This window comes from Sinohyriopsis cumingii, chromosome 17 (assembly GCF_028554795.1).
Source record: "Sinohyriopsis cumingii isolate HCF-2022 chromosome 17, ASM2855479v2, whole genome shotgun sequence".
Classification (NCBI taxonomy): domain Eukaryota; kingdom Metazoa; phylum Mollusca; class Bivalvia; order Unionida; family Unionidae; genus Sinohyriopsis; species Sinohyriopsis cumingii.
Window position 1 is genome coordinate 105,284,209 of NC_142977.1, and position 17,637 is coordinate 105,301,845.

The 17,637-nt window shown below is 37.2% G+C and overlaps 1 protein-coding gene across 2 annotated transcripts in view; it reads left to right on the plus strand.

Annotated features, from left to right (window-relative positions):
• Positions 1-17,637, plus strand: part of LOC149779610 (uncharacterized) — an 82,245-nt gene that overhangs the window by 36,338 nt on the left and 28,270 nt on the right. For both annotated transcript variants that reach the window (XR_016415682.1, XM_089940400.1), the window contains exons 4-5: positions 8,688-8,804; positions 14,856-15,815. Coding sequence is in view for 1 of the 2 variants with exons in the window: in XM_089940400.1 (XP_089796526.1) it covers positions 8,688-8,804; positions 14,856-15,815 (1,077 nt within the window). In the remaining variant the exon portion in view is untranslated. The remainder of the gene's footprint in view (positions 1-8,687; positions 8,805-14,855; positions 15,816-17,637) is intronic.

Below are 17,637 nucleotides of genomic sequence, written 5' to 3' on the forward strand. Positions count from 1 at the left end.
GGTACATGTGTATTCTGATTTCTAACCTGTAAAAATTGTCTTGCTGGTGGAAAAATAATGTAAAAAAAATTGAATCTTTATCCCCCTACTGTTGCCATTGATGTATCTGTTCAACAGGCTACATGGTGATCAGCCACTTGCCCTCTCATATTCAACATTTAACAAGTTTATAAATTTGTAGACAAACCGTCCATGTCAGTCCACATTCACCGTTATGTAAGATTTCGGGTTCTATTTTAAGTGAAACCCCAAACACTTGCACATGACATTCAGTTTCCACACACTTGCTATCCTGTTGTGAAAAACCATCATGGAACAGATCAGAGGTTGTTTACAGTTGATTGGATGCATGCAAATGATACCTGTAAGGATGTTACTTGACTGTTTTGTGAACAGTCAGTTATGTGACAAAATGGGTGGCAAATATACTTAACATAAATTGCAGGGGTTGTACTGCCAGGCAAAAGAGTGACTTAAGTCGCCAGAAAAATGTAAAACTTCACCTTCTTCTGTTAGGAGATTGAAAACTACTTCACCCTGCTATTTTTAGATGTACAATGACAGTAGTTTTTGACTTTTGAGCTGCTCCTTTGCTGTGGGCAGGAATTTCTGACTTATGTTTTAGCCGAAGGTGAAATATGTTGTATGCAGTGTTGATACCAATTATGTTGACAAACTCTTGTGTGCATGTTTTAATATCTAACTGACCATTAACCCTTTCCCTGCGAAGATATCACTGCTTGATTCCTAAAGTTAGGACTAGTGTACTATTTAGCAATGAAAATAAACCAACTTCTGTTTCAAAATTTTAACATCTGTATGTAAATACATGTAGTAACTTTTTAAAAAATACAATCGTGAAAAGCACTTTGAGCTGTGAGTGTTCCTCCAGCCGTATATGTCTTCTGGTGGTAACAGAGGGCTGGCCAGATACAATTCAAGCATCACGTCAATGGCGTCATCCATGTGGGTTGTTTCATTTACTGTACGAACAGGTTTGTCACAGGCCACAGAAACACATACAACAAATCCCAGAGACACGACATTGATGGTCCAGTGGCGTTTAAGTTTCAGTTTCTCTTTTTTCTTGGTTGGGGGTACCTCCTGCTTGTCAGCTGATGCAACTATGATGCATTGTGCTCTAAGCATTCTTTGGATCTGGTCACAAGTAATATTTCGCTGAATAGGCAATGTTTGAATTGTGTATCCAAGATCGTGACCAAGACAAGCTTCTTGTTGCTGGCAACGTCAGCAAAGCGTGTGTTTAGTGACGTCAACATATCATGGCGCATTGTCTGAATACCTTGACTTGCTTCATACTCTTGAGCTAGCAACATTCGGAGCATGTTCAGCATAGGAAGGCTGCTGGATACGGATGTTTGGCTATCACTTACTTCCTTGGTAATGTCCGTGAATGGGCCTAATGTGTCCACAATCTTGTTAATCAAGACCCACTGTTGGGCTGTTAGGCTAGGCAGGTCATAAAGAGTAGCGTAAGACACCAAGACTTGTTTTTGTTCAGAACAAAACCAACATATAATGCACCTTGCTTTGTATCGCCTTATGCATGTCAGGTATCAAAGGTGTGGAAAAGGACTTCTGACTCAGCAATGGAAAATGGTTGCACATCTACTCTGCAGTAGCTTGTTCCAACTAATAGCTCTTGGGTCGTCAGATGCAAATGGCTGCTTCCGGTCCAGCATGGCATCAATAGTCCGATTACAAGGAGTTGCTGCAGCTGATGAGGTTAACTGCGCAGCATCCTTTTCTTTTTTTGTCTGCCAGAAACAGGCCATGTTCGACAATGTGCTTGCAGTGCAAGGGCTGGACAAGATTATAGCTTTTAGAATCATTTCCACCTCTGGAAATGCATGCTTTGCCAAGTGTGCAATTTGCTTTGGACTCATCGACTGCATTTACTTTGAAGTAATTCCAGACTAAACTTGAGTGTTTCGAGTTCGACATTATGCATAGGCTTGGTAGTATATTTAATAGTGTATAATCACTAGTCAATATTAATAATCCAAATGATTCACACTCTTGAAACAATGTTTTAAATCGAGTAAGTTACTACTGAGTTGTCCACGTGGATCAATGCACACACCATGCTGCGAGTTGTGCTCAGAAGCAGCTCAGCAGCTGGGATATCCAGTGGTAACATCGTTGGCACTGGCTAGCCAATATCAATGCTGTATAATATTTGTATGTCAGCATTCAACTGCTTCATCGTGCGACTGCTATTCATTGATTAGCAGCATTGCAGGACTGGTTAAAGAACAGATTAACTATAGTGAGTCATAGTTTTGTAGTAGTTGGAAATTTTGCTACTGGTCTAATCTGCCTAGCTATCTGCTTAATGTGTATGCTGGAAGTTCAACAGCCACATGAGGCCTCATTGGCTGATTGGCTGCTGTGACTGGAATGAGTGCATGAATGGTATTGATAATTTGTTGCTTGCAGACAAAAAGCAGTAGTTTACAGCAGGCGTGTTAAAAAGTATTTACTTTTAAGAATATATTGTCTTTCAATTAAACCCAAATCAAATGTTTATTCCTTAATTTCCACTGTTTAATTCTGATTTAAAATTCAGGCCATGTCAAGATTAGTGTTATGATTGAATTTATATTTTGGAAATTTGTTTACATCGGCACCGATTATTTCTGCCGATACTGATTAAACCGATTGTTCCCATAATCGGCCCGATTATGAGTATTTCCTGTTAATCGGTACAGCTTTAATTGTTGCAACAAAGCTAGAAAGTGAGTGGTTCATAGCTGCCAACCCTCACGAATTTGGTGTGAATTTCATGACTTTTTCAGTGATTCACGGATTCACGCCGCAAGCCCAAAATTCACGAATTCTCTAAACCTCAATTATTTTAAATCTTTAATAAAATAACCGATTTCCTGTTAAGCGCTATACGTGATATTCGCAGTTGCCGAAACAGTCCGGTACTGCTGGTCACGATATTGGTAGATCTACAGCCGATTAGTACTGTTCACCCGGTAGCAAGCATTTTAGCCTATTTTAATCTATATGTATAAGAGTAGTTTTACAAATGCTTTTGAGAGAAACTGGGGCCTAACTGGAATTTTGCTCCGCGCATGCGTCACCAAGATTGATTTGAGTTACCGTTCAGCATTGCATGTAAAATCTTGAAAATGTCTTCACCACCAAGGAAAAAGAAATGTATTACTCAAAAAGTGAAGTTTAATTTGGAATATATAAAAAAATTGGACGTGCATTCTGCCATTAAACATTGATATTCATCATGCTTTTTGCACTCAGTGTGCCATCGCAGAGATGATGTGAGGAAGTACGTCAGTTGCAAAAAACACATAGAAGTTGGGAAAATTAAGAATTCGCAGATTTCAGATCTGGAATATTTTAAACCATTGGCGGAAGACCTGCAGGCTACCAATGCTGAAACATTATTTGTGAGTTTTCTTGTCGAACACAATCTACCTTTATCAGCTGGAAGAACCAAAAAGAACCACTGTCGCTCCTGTGCATTCCTCACAGCAACAGGGACAGCGAAAGAGTATTTTGTTTAGTGAGGAAAAATAAGATGGACTTTAAGGCCTCCTTAGCTGCAGAAAATTTGTCAGCAATTTTAGTCACCAAGATAACCAGCAGGCAAGAAGTCTGAACTGTTTAGAAAACAAATTTACGATCAAGCAGTTGAGGAAGTTCAAGTCTACCACAGTATCATGTCTTGATAAATAAATATTTCTGCATATATGTAGTGTTTTAGTTTTATTTTGCAAACTTGATATAGTGTAGTATTGACGGTCAGAGTGGTCAGAGTGGATGGAGTTATTATCATGGTATTTTTCACGAATTCATTTCCAAATTCACGACTTTTTATTCCTGTTTTCACTAATTGTGAGCCTGGAAGGTTGGCAACTATGGTGGTTTTATTACGAAAATCACTCTTTCTAGATGCACTCACATGGTGCAATATGTGTTCTTGGTTGTGTCGATTCGGTTGGAAAAAAGGGTCTAGTTCAGTCTTATATTGACTTTATTGCTTCATAGTTTGTTAGTAGTTACAGTAATGTTTTACTGGCAACAATACAATTATTACGAACAGTGTGGTATGAAGTCATTTGTACATTTGCTCTGATGTACATGTTACAGTGGTTGTTTCAAAGTAGTTTAGACATCTTTTTGACAGCAACTTTATACAAGGCTTTCAGAAAATATTATAAATATGAAGGGACTTTATAGCAGCATCAGCTAAACAATAAGGACCAATAAGTTTCCTTTGACATTTGGTGGTTAGTTCAAAAGTCACCCAAAGCAAATTGATATGTGACTGAGCATACATAAAAGCCCCAAAAGAATATTATATATTGCAAATGAAAATAATGCAATAAAATATAAATCTAGGACTTTATAAGTATTTTAAAAGTACGTGTACTAATACATTACAGACCCAATATACTAAATAATACATTGCACATAAATATATCTATTTTTAGACAACATCAGAATTACCATTGGTGGCCAGATTTGTTAAAAGTTGACAGTTAAAGGCGCAATGAAGAAGCTGAATACAAAATATTAACAGATTTGGTGCTCTTTCCAGTGAATTAAGAGGGAAGTAAGATGTTGGAAGTGATGCATCCTGTTTTCATTGATAAACTGCAGTGGTCTGATGGTCACTGAAATGATAGGCTAGTATTTACTTTCTCAAAGTGGACCACTCTGGTGGCTTAAGTGGTTAGAGCATTGGCCTTGGGTGCAGGAGGTTGCAGGTTCAAACCCCAGCCAAGTCATACCAAAGACTTATAAAAGATGGTACTAGCAGCTGTCATGCTTAGTGCTCAGCATTAACTCATTTGGCCCAAGAGGTTTTTGTCGTTTTCACCTGAAATGCGCGTAGGAAAGATATTTGGGGGGCTATTTCTGAATACATTGTAATACATCAGCTTTCAACAGATTTTCCATGAGACTAATGCCTAGTTGTATTAGAAACATCATTTTCCATTGGTTATTTTGCTTGCGCATGAGCAGAAGGGTAAAAGTTGGTTATTTTCTTTTAAATTTTTTTTTTTGCTTAATGGACCATCATTTTCGTATGGAGACCACTCTTTATTCCAAATGCCCACCTTATCCTAGTTTTTGCAAAGGTTCACCTGTCTGTGTGCAGTTCAGACTGGTTTGCCTTAGATCTGAGGCTAAAAGGTCTATAATCTGGATACAAAATCACATTCCGACCACAAGCGAATTTTGTGTGGAAAAAAAAACTGGGTCCTTAAAATGAGGTTTTTCCCTCTTTATTTTGTAGTGCAACTAGAACTTCCAGATTATTTGGTATCATTTTAGAGCTATATCTGTCTGCTTTTTTGTAATACCACCCACATTGGTATACCTTAAATGACCTTGATGCTGCAGAGCTCGGAAATAGGGTACAGCCTCATCACACCTACAGACGGGATTGGGGCCGAATCAGTTAAGAGGTTAGCGTTAGGACTGGTCAGCTTGGTGTCAGGTTAATGTGACTGGATGCTGCATGTCTGTGGCATGATGCCCCAGGGCTAGGCACCACCATAAACTGCCACAATGCATACATTGTAGGGATATGAATGAATTTTTTTTAAAGCTACATTAAAAATACAAATCACACACAAACACACTTTCTCAGAGTGGCAAGATGTACTTGTTGAACAAGAGGTATCATTTACATCTTGTAACGGTTAAGGTAACAAGATGTACTGGTTGAGAAAGAGATATCAGCGACATTTAATAACCATTAAAGTGACAAGATATACTGGTTAAACAAGGGATATCAGTGACATCACGTAACCATTAAAAGTGGCTAGATATACTGGTTGAACAAGAAATATAAATGACTTCTAGTAACCATTAAAAGTGTCAGGATAAACTAATTGTGCAAGAGATATCAGTGACATCGCATTAACCATTAAAGTGGCAAGATATACTGGTTGAACAGGATATTAGTGACAGCTTGTAACCATCATCGTAGGCGTTACCATCAATGTGATGATTCATATTGTCTTTGTGTACATGTATTTCATTTGAGTTTGAATGAAGTAATTTGTACTTAAAACTTAAATGGTAAGTCAGCTTACAACAGTAGGGCCTTGTATATTTTCGATTTTCACATGGGACGTAAATATATTTTCAGTAACAGTAATTAGAATACACAAGTTTCTTTCAGCACATTTATATGTTTAGGGTTTTGGTTTTGTGTTGTTTAATACAGAAACATGCTTAGGTTGTTTATTTATAGTACATTGGCTTTTGGAGTAATGTGCCTTGACTTGGCTTTTGGAGTAATGTGCCTTGACTGAAGATGCATCATGGTATACATGTAGTTTTGCATCCCCATCCCCCCACCAACAGCTTGTAAACCCACCCACCCCCATTTTAAAAATGAAAGCATCAAGGATATAAAAAATGTGAAGGTAACTTATTGGACTTATTGGTGACAACAGAGTTGGAAATTAAAAATGAATGAATTAAATGAATAAGTTTTGTGCTTATTTTATATCCATAATGGTTTTCATGAAACTGTCACACTAGCCTCTAATCCACTGTGGAATCTGCTTCTGTTAGCCACCTTCTTCAACAAAAGCATGATAATGCATCAGACATGCTTGGGGGGACATACAAGTGGTCCTGTTAAATCCTTCTTGGTGCTAGCCCTGTCAAAAGTGCCAAAGATGGTCAGAAACTTCAGTTTGAATTTAGTTGTATTAAATCTGCAAGTTATTCAGTTAATTTTGGTTTTATGATTTTCACCATGAAAGGTCACTGCCAACCACTGGTTTTACATATTTTCAGTGTTGTACTAATGTTGGCACAAACTCAATTATGAAAGCTTGTTGTAAAAATGCATAATTTATCATTCAGTAAGTCATCAGATCATTCAGTAAGTCATCAAGTAAAACAAATAATTAGACTAATTAGTCAAGTAGTCAAGTCTAAAGCAAAATAAGAGTAAGATCGAGAAAAGAGCAGTACTTTTATGCTACACAAAATGATCAAATAGTTTTGTGCAAAATTGGTAACTTTTGAGAGATTCGAGCACCAGGCCTTGAATTTTGTTTTATTATTACTTCAGGAGTTGGGGCCCTGAGTGGCCGAGTGGTCTAAAGTGCTGTCCGTTACGGATCACTGCCATCTCACCTCTGTCTGCGTGGGTTCGAGTCTAGGATTCGGCCAATGTGGGTATGTGAGAAAGCTTGCCAGTAGCTTCTCGTGGGTCGGTGGTTCTTCCCGATGTTTTCCCGGGTTCTTCCTCCACCATTAATACTGGCTGCCATGCATAGCCTATCGTGTGCTGAAAAATGGCGTTAAACCCCACATCAACATCAACAACATCAACTTCAGGAGTTATTTCCCTTGATTTTAATTCATTGTTAATAAGCACCAATTATAATGAGATTTCATTCATTCAGTGCTCTTTTTTGTGGCTAGCCATGGTAGGTTGCTAGAGTGTCAGACTCAAGATCTAAGGGTCTTTGGTAAGGCACTGAGCTGCTCCCACTTAATTATTCAACAATGATGTTGCCAATAATAAGTTGAAAGTGATGTTCAAAACCAACCAACAAGAACAGTACAGTGTGACCCCGCTATAGCACGCTCTATTATAACACAAATTTGGATATAACACGGTTGTGGTGTGGCTCCCAAAATTTCATATACATTTATTTTTCTCATACACAAAAAATAATTCTTTCTTAAAAGTATGAAAAAAATGTAAAAGGTTTATTGCCATTTTGGGGAAAAGATCATGTATGAATAATGCAAGATGATTGTGGCGTGGCTCCTGAAATTTTATATGTATTTTTCTCGTACACGAAAAAGCAGATTTTTGTTCTTAAAAGTATGAAAAATAATGTGTAAAAAGTTCATTCTGGGATTGTGTAGGGCTTCACCAGTGTCGCCAACTTGGATTTATTTTCCTTATTGGCAGCAAAATATACCATCTGGTGATTTTTTTTGTATTGGCGACATTGTTTAGCTGTTTAAACTTATATATACAACCATTGGTGGAGTGTAGAAATTCAGAGGACCCATGAAAGGAAGCTGCAAATTTGATATAAAATGCACTGAAATTTATCTATTGTTACATATACAAATTCTTTGTCCATATTGACAAACCATCTAAACAGTGCTTTGTTCTATCATAATCCGCATATCTTGACATCTAACATAGACAAGTTGTTATAAATTTGAAATTATAAAGTGAGTCTGAGACGTAACACAAATTTTGTAACATCAGATTCTGAACCATATTATTATTAGATAAATACAGTTGTGTCATCATTGACCATCAGTTCTTCCATCCATCATGTTAGTTTAATTTTGCATTTAGATTGTTTCAGACACTGGTGGATCATCCACTTTATATGAATGCAATTCGAGTTTTTATGTGCCTTTTATTTTTGCAAAGTTGGCAGCAGGACTACATCCATGAAATGAAATAGCTGCAAACATATCAAATGCTTTTTTGTTAAATAAAGAAACTTGATACCTGAATAGAGCCAGCTTGACAGAAATTGAACCATTTGTCAGTTGTTTAGATCTATGTATGTAAAATTGAGTAACTATGAATAATTTGGTTTACAGTACCTTGTTAGAACCTGTTGAATAATGAAAGAGGTATAAAATTCAGCCTTTGTTCTCAGGGATTTGCTTTTCTTCTTCTTCAGGTGTAACAACCAAAGGGCCCTCAGTAGGTGGGCCAGTGGGTCTTGGTGGTTTGTTTGCTGGTGGGGTACCACGGCTACCAGGTAAAGGTGGTAGACAACCTGGAGACACACCTAGAGGTAAGAGCCAAGGCATGAAAGAATTTTTTTGAAGCTGTTTTATATAATTTTGAAATATTCAGCAGAATATTGGCAGAGCATGTTATGTTATGGTCATATCCATCCATCCATTAATGTTTTGGTTTCTGTGTGATGACGTGAATTCTCTTTTGCATATATTGTCAGATTCCTTGACCCAAACTTCAAAGGTGGATTGTGTTAATCACACAGATGTCTGATTATTCAGGGTCATGACCCATAGGGAAAAGATGCATTATTATCCCCATGTTTTGATGTGACCAAACTTCAGAGATGGGTTGTCTTAATCACACAAAGAAACAAAGATGTCTGATTATTCAGGGTCATGACCCAGAGGAAAAAGGTGTCTTATTATCCCCATGTTTTGATGTGACCAAACTTCAGAGATGGATTGTCTTAATCAAGATGTCTGATTATTCAGGGTCATGACCCAGAGGAAAAAGGTGTCTTTTATACCCATGTTTTGAGAAAAAGGGAAGGGATTATATCGTTCACTCATCTGTGCATCTGACTGCCAATCTGTTAGTAATATAGTGTATCTCCTCCTACACTATTTTTGATGTACGTGTGATTTAGATTTTTAACGTTGTTTTAAAAAAATTCAGTCATATCGCTATGATGCCTGCAGTGTGGCAGTTTACAGTAATATCTAGCACTGGGGCATCATGCCACGGACATGTAGCATGATGCCCACCCAGTCACATTATCCTGACACCAGGCTGACCAGTCCTAATGCTAACCTCTTAATGCTGAGCGCCTAGCGAGGCAACTGTTTGTACCATTTTTCTAAAAAAAAGTCTTAGGTATGACTTGGCCAGGGTTCAAACCTGCAACCTCCTGCATCCAAGGTGGATACTCTAACCACTAGGCCACTGGAGCAGTCCACTATTTTTGATACAGAATTTAACGTTTGGGATATGATTGGTTTTGGCCTGTTGATATGTACCATAGTTTGCATAGTTCGATATCATCCCATTGGGCAGGGCTGTGAGATGGGGTGGGGAATTTTTAAAAAAAATATAAATTTCTTAAATATTATGGGTGGAGATCTGAAAGTTTGTTGTTGTCATTGTCAAGGCAAGGGATATAGAATATAATAGGTTTCAAAATTCCACTCTTAGGTAATGCCTCAGGGTGGAGTAATAATGGCAGTAGGTTCCCAAACAATAGGTCACAATAGCGTGCTCTAATGAAAAGGCAGCACCGAATTATGATAGAACTGCAATATAGTTTGAGTATTTGTCAGCAACATTTATTTCCTTTTGCTGAAATAAAATTGTACACATACAACTGAACATGCACGTAGGGTGTTAATCTAGGTAGTTATGGTACTGCTCCGGTGGCCTAGTGGTTAGAGTGTCAGCTTCGGATGTGGGAGGTCATGGGTTCGATCCCTGGCCGTGTCATACCAAAGACTTACAAAAATGGTACTAACAGATCCCTTGCTTGGCGCTAAGCATTAAGAGGTTTGTGTTAGGACTGGTCGGCCTGGTGTCAGGATAATGTGACTGAGTGGGACATCATGCTACATGTCTGTGGCATGATGCCCCAGTGCTACACTTCCTATAAACTGCCACACTGCAGATATTGATGTGATATGACTGAAAAATTGTTCAAGCTATGTTAAAAATCCAAATTACCCACACACTTTCTTGTCTTGCAGTATGTTTTGTAATTCACTATTTTGTAATGCAGTATGGGACTGCTCCGGTGGCCTTGTGGTTAGAGTGTCTGCCTCTGATGCAGGAAGTCGTGGGTTCGAACCTGACCAAGTCATACCAGAGACTTATAAAAATGGTACTTACATCTGTATTGCTAGGTGTCCAGCATCAAGAGGTTATTGTTAGGACTAGGGGTGAAACAATACACTTGTGCCATGTATTGATACGCAGCCTGCAGTACGTTATTTATCGATACACATATGAACTTGATGGTTTTCTTTGAAAGGTAGATGGTGCCCTTACATGTATGTTGACATTCTGTTCCTGTTTCCAGTATGCAGACTACAGATAAACATGTAGTTACCATATATTTATATGCAATTCTCATTGATGAGAATATAACAAGAATACTTTCAAACAGACTACCTGTTGGTTGCAGTGAGTTTTATACAGTGTTTATGGCCACTTAATAGTGGCTCCATTTAACTCCCTTTGTTTTGTACAATATGAATGATTTGAAAACATATTATTACCAATTTCGTGTCTAAGTAACACTTGGAAGACATTATAATGTTATCTTTAAAACAGAAGAAATAATGCAGTTTCCTCATGCAACAATAATCTAATCTAGAAACAAATCTGGGCATGGGAATAAGGTTGAATACCAACAAAATCCATATCATTTTATTTCCTGCAGGTGTAAAACACTGCTGCAGCCACAGGTACTTGTATTAGTGAAGAAGGAAATCTATTGACTACACCCATTCCTATTCTTCAATTTTCTTTTAACTTGCATAAGGTGATAAGCTTGAGCAGTTTGAAATCTGACCCATAGCTCATTCTATGCTAATTTCATTTATTCCATCAGCACCTTTATTCACTGGTTAAACATCTCTGCATAAAAAAGAGAAATTCCAAATTTGTTTCCCATGTACAATTTAAGGAGAGGTGATGACAGGATTTTATCTTAAGGGAGACCCCACCTTTATCAAAGAAAAAAGGAGACGAGGAAGAAAAGATCATAGGTCAATATTTATCTAAACTTCAGTATCTATCTCTCTTTTTTCCTGCTCCACTTTCTTATAGCTTTACTGAAATCAAAATCTTTGACAGATGTCACCTCTAGTTGTATAAGCATTAATCTGTTAATTAATTCTGAGCGTACTCTGCTCCGTTTCTTTGTATCAGTATTGTTCTGTGCTTCTTTTAAAGGGGCATATACATAGCTAGCTTTGTCAGCTTGAATATGTTGGGAAACTGATCTTTGTGACTGTTATGTACAATTTTCCTGAGGTCACAGATATTATCTTTTGGATGTATATGCTCCAAAATAGGATTTTTCACAAAACATAAACCTAAAGACTACTATGTCAAATTTCCTATCACTGACTGCTATGTCATATTACCTATCTGTTCCACAGTGCTGTATAAGGGTATTTAGTCCATCAATGTTTGTGCAGACAGATGTATTAAAATAAATATCTTTACTTCTTAATTGCATTTTTTAACCCTTATTTTATTTTATTAAATTTATCTTAACCCTGATATGGATACATGTATATGGTTTTGTAGCATATGATCTGCAGCTCGAATTTGATTAATTAAAATTAAATACTTTTAAATTGTCTAATGAAGCTCAGTATGTTGATAGGGTCATGCCATCTATTTTTTTGTCCATCCAGCGAGTACATCTGACTTGTATGCCATTTCAGGCTCAAAATCACTCACTGGTATCTCCATTTTCACTTTTCCAGTTCCAATAATCTGATATACTTCATAATTTTAAAAAATTTTATCATCATCACTATCATCGGCAAGTATTTGCCAAATAAAATTGTAATGAACCATGCCTGGAATCAGACATTTTGGGTTTTCCAGGTAGTCCGTATTTTAAACAAGCATTTGTAAAACATTCTTCATGAATGGTTCAAATTATGCCATAATTTTTATTCCTGGGCACGTTCTGATCAAATTTAGTTTCACAACCATTCTTCATATCGTACTGGAAGAACCCAGATGTGGAGCAGTTGCTACCTGAAAAATAGATGTCATGACAAGAACGGTTAATAAAAACTTTGTACTTCTCCGAGCACATTTTCATATGTGGGACTTTCAACGAATTTTTGCAGGAGTTGTTGCGTTTCACTGTTCTGCATCTGTGCAAATTCGTACAAATTTTGCATGATTCTCGTAATCACACACCCAGACAGCATCTCCGCTTAAGTTCTTTAAATATCTAATGACATTCACACAAAGTCTCTCTTGTTCTGCCATTACTTCCTGTTTGTCACACAGAGAATAAGCTACATTGATTTCTGATTGGTGGTTATTGTTTAACCACAAATGAGAATTCAGTGTGCAACACACTGGTAGTGTAGCTTTCAAATTGACCAAAGGAGTCGAGATACAATTCAGAGTAGAAACTTTGTGTGAAATTGGTTATTAAATGATACATAAAGTACTTCATTATACATGTGGAACACGTTTTAAATGTATGCTTCCGGGTTAAGATAATTAGCATGAAATGGGGGGGGGGCAGATTACGAACCATGATACTTGTGTCAGCTTGTAGATGGCAAGTCGGTATTGTCAAATCTATTTTTGTTTTTACTAATAAAAATGAGTGCCTTTGACTGCAAATGCTGTTTCAGATGGATTATAATTTTACAGAATAAGGTAACTAATAATAATTATTCATGACTGCTGAAGACTAAAACAACATGCCTACTGTAAGTATTGTTTTGTATAGATTTTCGTCTCTTATATCGATATGTGTATTGTTTTAGCAAAAGTATCGATGCATCGATATATCAATGAATCGTTTCACCCCTAGTTAGGACTGGTCAGCCTGGCATCCAGATAATGTGACTGGGTTGGTCATGATGCTACATGTCTGCGGCATGATACCCCTGTGATAGACATCACTATAAACTACCACACTGCAGACATCATAGTGATTTTACTGAAACATTGTTAAGGCTATCTTAAAAATCCAAATCACACACATACACATACTGTATTGCAGTATGTATCATAATACATGTTCCTATATTGCAGTATGTATTATAATACACTGTCCTTTTAGTGGAGTATCATGATACACCATCCTGTATTGCAATATGTTTTGTAATAACACTGTTTTATATTGCAGTATGTATCAATACACTGTCCATTATTGCAGTATGTATCATAATACTTATTCCTGTATTGCAGTATGTATCATAATACATATTCCTGTATTGCAGTATGTATAAATAATACAGCCCTGTATTGCAATATGTATCATAATACACTTTCCTGTATTGAAATATGTATTGTTAAACACTGTTCTGTATTGCAATATGTATTGTTAAACACTGTCCTATATTGCAGTATGTATTGTAAGGCACTTTCCTGTTTTGCAGTATTTATTGTAATACACTTTACTGTATTGAGTATGTATCATAATACTTTCCTGTATTGCAATATGTGTTGTTACAAACTGTCCAGTATTGCAGTATGTATTGTTAAATACTGTCCTGTATTGCAGTAAGTATTGTAATGCACTTTCCTGTATTGCAATATTTATTGTAATACAAAACGTATTTTGATATCCCAACCCTAGTACTTGTACAATAAGTTAAAGTATACCTACAATATCTTTGATCATATGCATGTTTTGTAGATTTATCTATTGGATAGTTTTGTAGATTTATGTATTGGATAGTTTTGTAGATTTATGTATTGGATAGTTTCATTAGGATTCAGCAGGTTGATCATACATGTGAATTTTTTTTTTATTATTAATGTTGCAGATTTGCAGCAGTATGTGGAATTTGTCAGATTTTCTTGTCATTTTGAGCAATTATTTTGATTGTATTGAATTTTCTCTTTGCTTATGATTATGAAAATGATTGTCAGATCCAGAAACAAGTTACAATCATTGACGTTCATGTTGGTGATAGATTATTGGAGGTCTTCCTAGGTAACGTTAAAGATAAATGGGTTTTGAATGAAGAAAAATCTTTTTAAAAAATCACTGCCAGTTCCTGGATATCACATAATTTGATTCTTGCACAGTGAGGTCCAATATTTGTATTATACAAAGTTTTGTTGTATTTTGAAATGGGAAAGTTGTTGTTGTTTTTAATTTAGTTCTTATTTCAGATTTCAGATGTGTGGAGAAGTGCAGGTAATGTGGAAATAGATGTGATGTCAACATTAGGTAGTCTTTGTATGTGGTCTTTTCTTTCCTTCTTCAGCTCTAGATGAAACAAACTTGATACAGATCTGTAAGCTACAATTGACCAATCCATTCAATCTTTGACTTTATTATCTGTTTCTCTTTAAGGACATGTGTTCAACAAATGATCATGTGTATATTTCATTGCAGGTCCAGGAATTTCCCCCATGAGACCTCCTTTAGGACGTCAGCTCTCCAATGGTCCTGTCAACACCAATATAAGCAATTCACTAAGTAATGGTCCTATTTCCATGTCAACACGGCCAGGTCCACCCCCACCCCCTTCTGCAAACCTTAAGAACCGTAATGCACAAATGGAAGCAGAATCAGAAGACTCTTCCAGCAATGGCCATGTTGCTAGCATGAACTTGAAAAATGCATTACAGTCGAGAATGCCCATGGGCATTAACAGAAATCAAGCTCCACCTCCTCCTGATCGCCCTCCGCCCAGTACACTCAATCGGCCACCATCTTCGTCAGGGGAAAAGCCTCTCCCTAGCAGTAATAGGCCATCAAGTATGGTGGGAAGGCCTTTACCTCCACCCCCTACACAAAATCTTCCTAATGCTGGGGCTCCACCCCCACCCCCTTCTACATCAAAACCCAAACTTCCAGGTGGCCCTCCCCCTCCCCCTCCACAATCCAGCAAACCTCCTTCATCCCCATCAGATGACAGATCAAACAATTCATTTCCTCCTCCACCCCCATCTGCATCCAGTAAACCAACTAATGTTAACTCGCTTCCCCCTCCAACTCCATCTTCTTCTGGCAAACCATCCTTCCCTGTTCCTCCACCACCACCAAAAATTTCAAATTCACAGATTGATGGTGCCATGCCTGTACGTACCCCTCCTCCAAAAGCCCCACCACCTCCTCCTGTCAGGACACAAAATCCTAATGCACCTGCACCTCCCCGCCAAGGTCCACCCCCGCCCCCTCCCCATAGGACAACTTCAGCTGGTCCGCCAGTAGGCACAATTGGTCGATCCAACAAGCCTCCTCCACCCCCATCTAAAGTACATCCAGGTACTAGTGCTTCTTCATCGCATTCCAGTTTCCCTCCCCCGCCACCACAACGGATGTCAGGACATTACTCAGGGGGTCTAGATGGTGAGTAACAGCTTTGATTAACAATTTTAAAAATACTGTGAATTCACTATTTTTGATGTGGTAAACATTTTCATGGTTTTCATGCTGCAAACTGCAAATTAAAAAACAAACAAAATAATTCTTCAGTTGAAAGGACAAAATTCGTTCACCAAATTTTGAATTTAATAACTGCAGCAAATGTCATTCACAAAACCATGAAAATTGATATTAGAAAAATTAGGAGTACACAATAATATATGAACTTGTAGAATTTGTACTTTTCCAGATGAAACAATTTTGTTTTGAAAAGACATGTTCTCTTTATTATAGCAGTACATATGCCTTTAAAATGTAAAATTATTCCAGGTCAAGAGAGCACCTTTTGTTAACAAATACCACCACGAATATGGACATTAATTTGCACCCTTGCAATCTGTACCATTGTCATAAAGTAAGCACCTCTGCTATTGGGCAATTCATGAGACAGTTTTGTATATTATCTTACACTGACCAGCTGAGTGGACATATTTATTAAGAAGCTAATAGTGTAGTTCACCTTTACTTTGTTGTGATGAGTTCATAAGTCAGTCTAGTATATGTCTTGATTGTAATTTGAACTAAGTCAAATTTTTGTAAATGTGTTAGTGTTTTTAGCTCAGTGGTCATAGACCAGAGAAGCTTATGGGAGTTGTCTGACCCTCACTTCTTGTCTATCGTTTTTTGTCCATTAGAACAAATTTGTTATCCTCCCAAATTAATTGAAAGATAGTCATGAAACTAAGGACACACATTTTTCTCATGGTTTAATGGGTCCAAAATCGAAATGGGGCTGCTTAGTGATCCAGTATGGGTGCTGCATTGGCCCTCTTGAAGCTCTTCTTGCCACTGCTGCAGAATTTATGGTCATGGGGTTTTTGCTGAAAGACTTGTTGTGATGTCTAGTTGGTCCTAGATGAAATGGTGCCTATCTGACATCCAGTTGGACTGACCTGGCAGCCATCTTGAAAATCTTGTTCTTGCTGAATGGACCAACATAGTGACTTGAGTGTTCACCAGAAGACTTTTTATCAATGAAAATGCTGCTATCTGATTTGTAATATGGCCAAATTAAAAAAAAAATCTAGTTAATCCTTTTCCTAAATAAAATGGCTGTATCGACACTTGAAGAGTTAATGATGTCTAGTTTGATCCTCAATGAAAACATTGTGAACAAGATGTCCATTATGGCTACCATCTTGAAAATGTTATTACTTCTTCTCCTGAATAGAAAGTCATATTGACATGGGGTTTTCGCCAGAAGACTTCTTATGATGTCAAGTTTGTCCTAAATGAAAATGGTACTGGTCTTATGTCTAATATTACAACAGTAATCTTGAAAATCTTGTTACGGCTAATTCCAAGTAGTTTTACACCCAGTTCACAGTTTCTGAATGATTTTTAAAAAAAAATAATCTGTCATTTTCAAGTGGCAAAATTTTGGTGATGATCGTGTTCTCACTTGTCTTTTGAGTTACATGTGTGAAAGTTAGGAGCCAAAAGATTTTAAAGTTTTGTTACGTTCTGCCAAGTTAACTGGCATTTTTAAGGCTGCAGCTGTATTGATACCTTGTCATGCAAAAGCAGTGACATCAACAGACATTTTATTGGATATAATTACTTTTCACATGAATTTATGTCACCAACGTATATTTCAAAGAATAATTCAAGCATCACCTCAATCTTCCCCAACTTTCATACTCCGTAATCCATTTCAGTTGAACCTCCATTTCAAGAGAACTACTCATCGGTGGCAACCAGTTTCAGGAATCTAGCTTGTCCAAAAGAGTTGGAAGGTTACTATGTA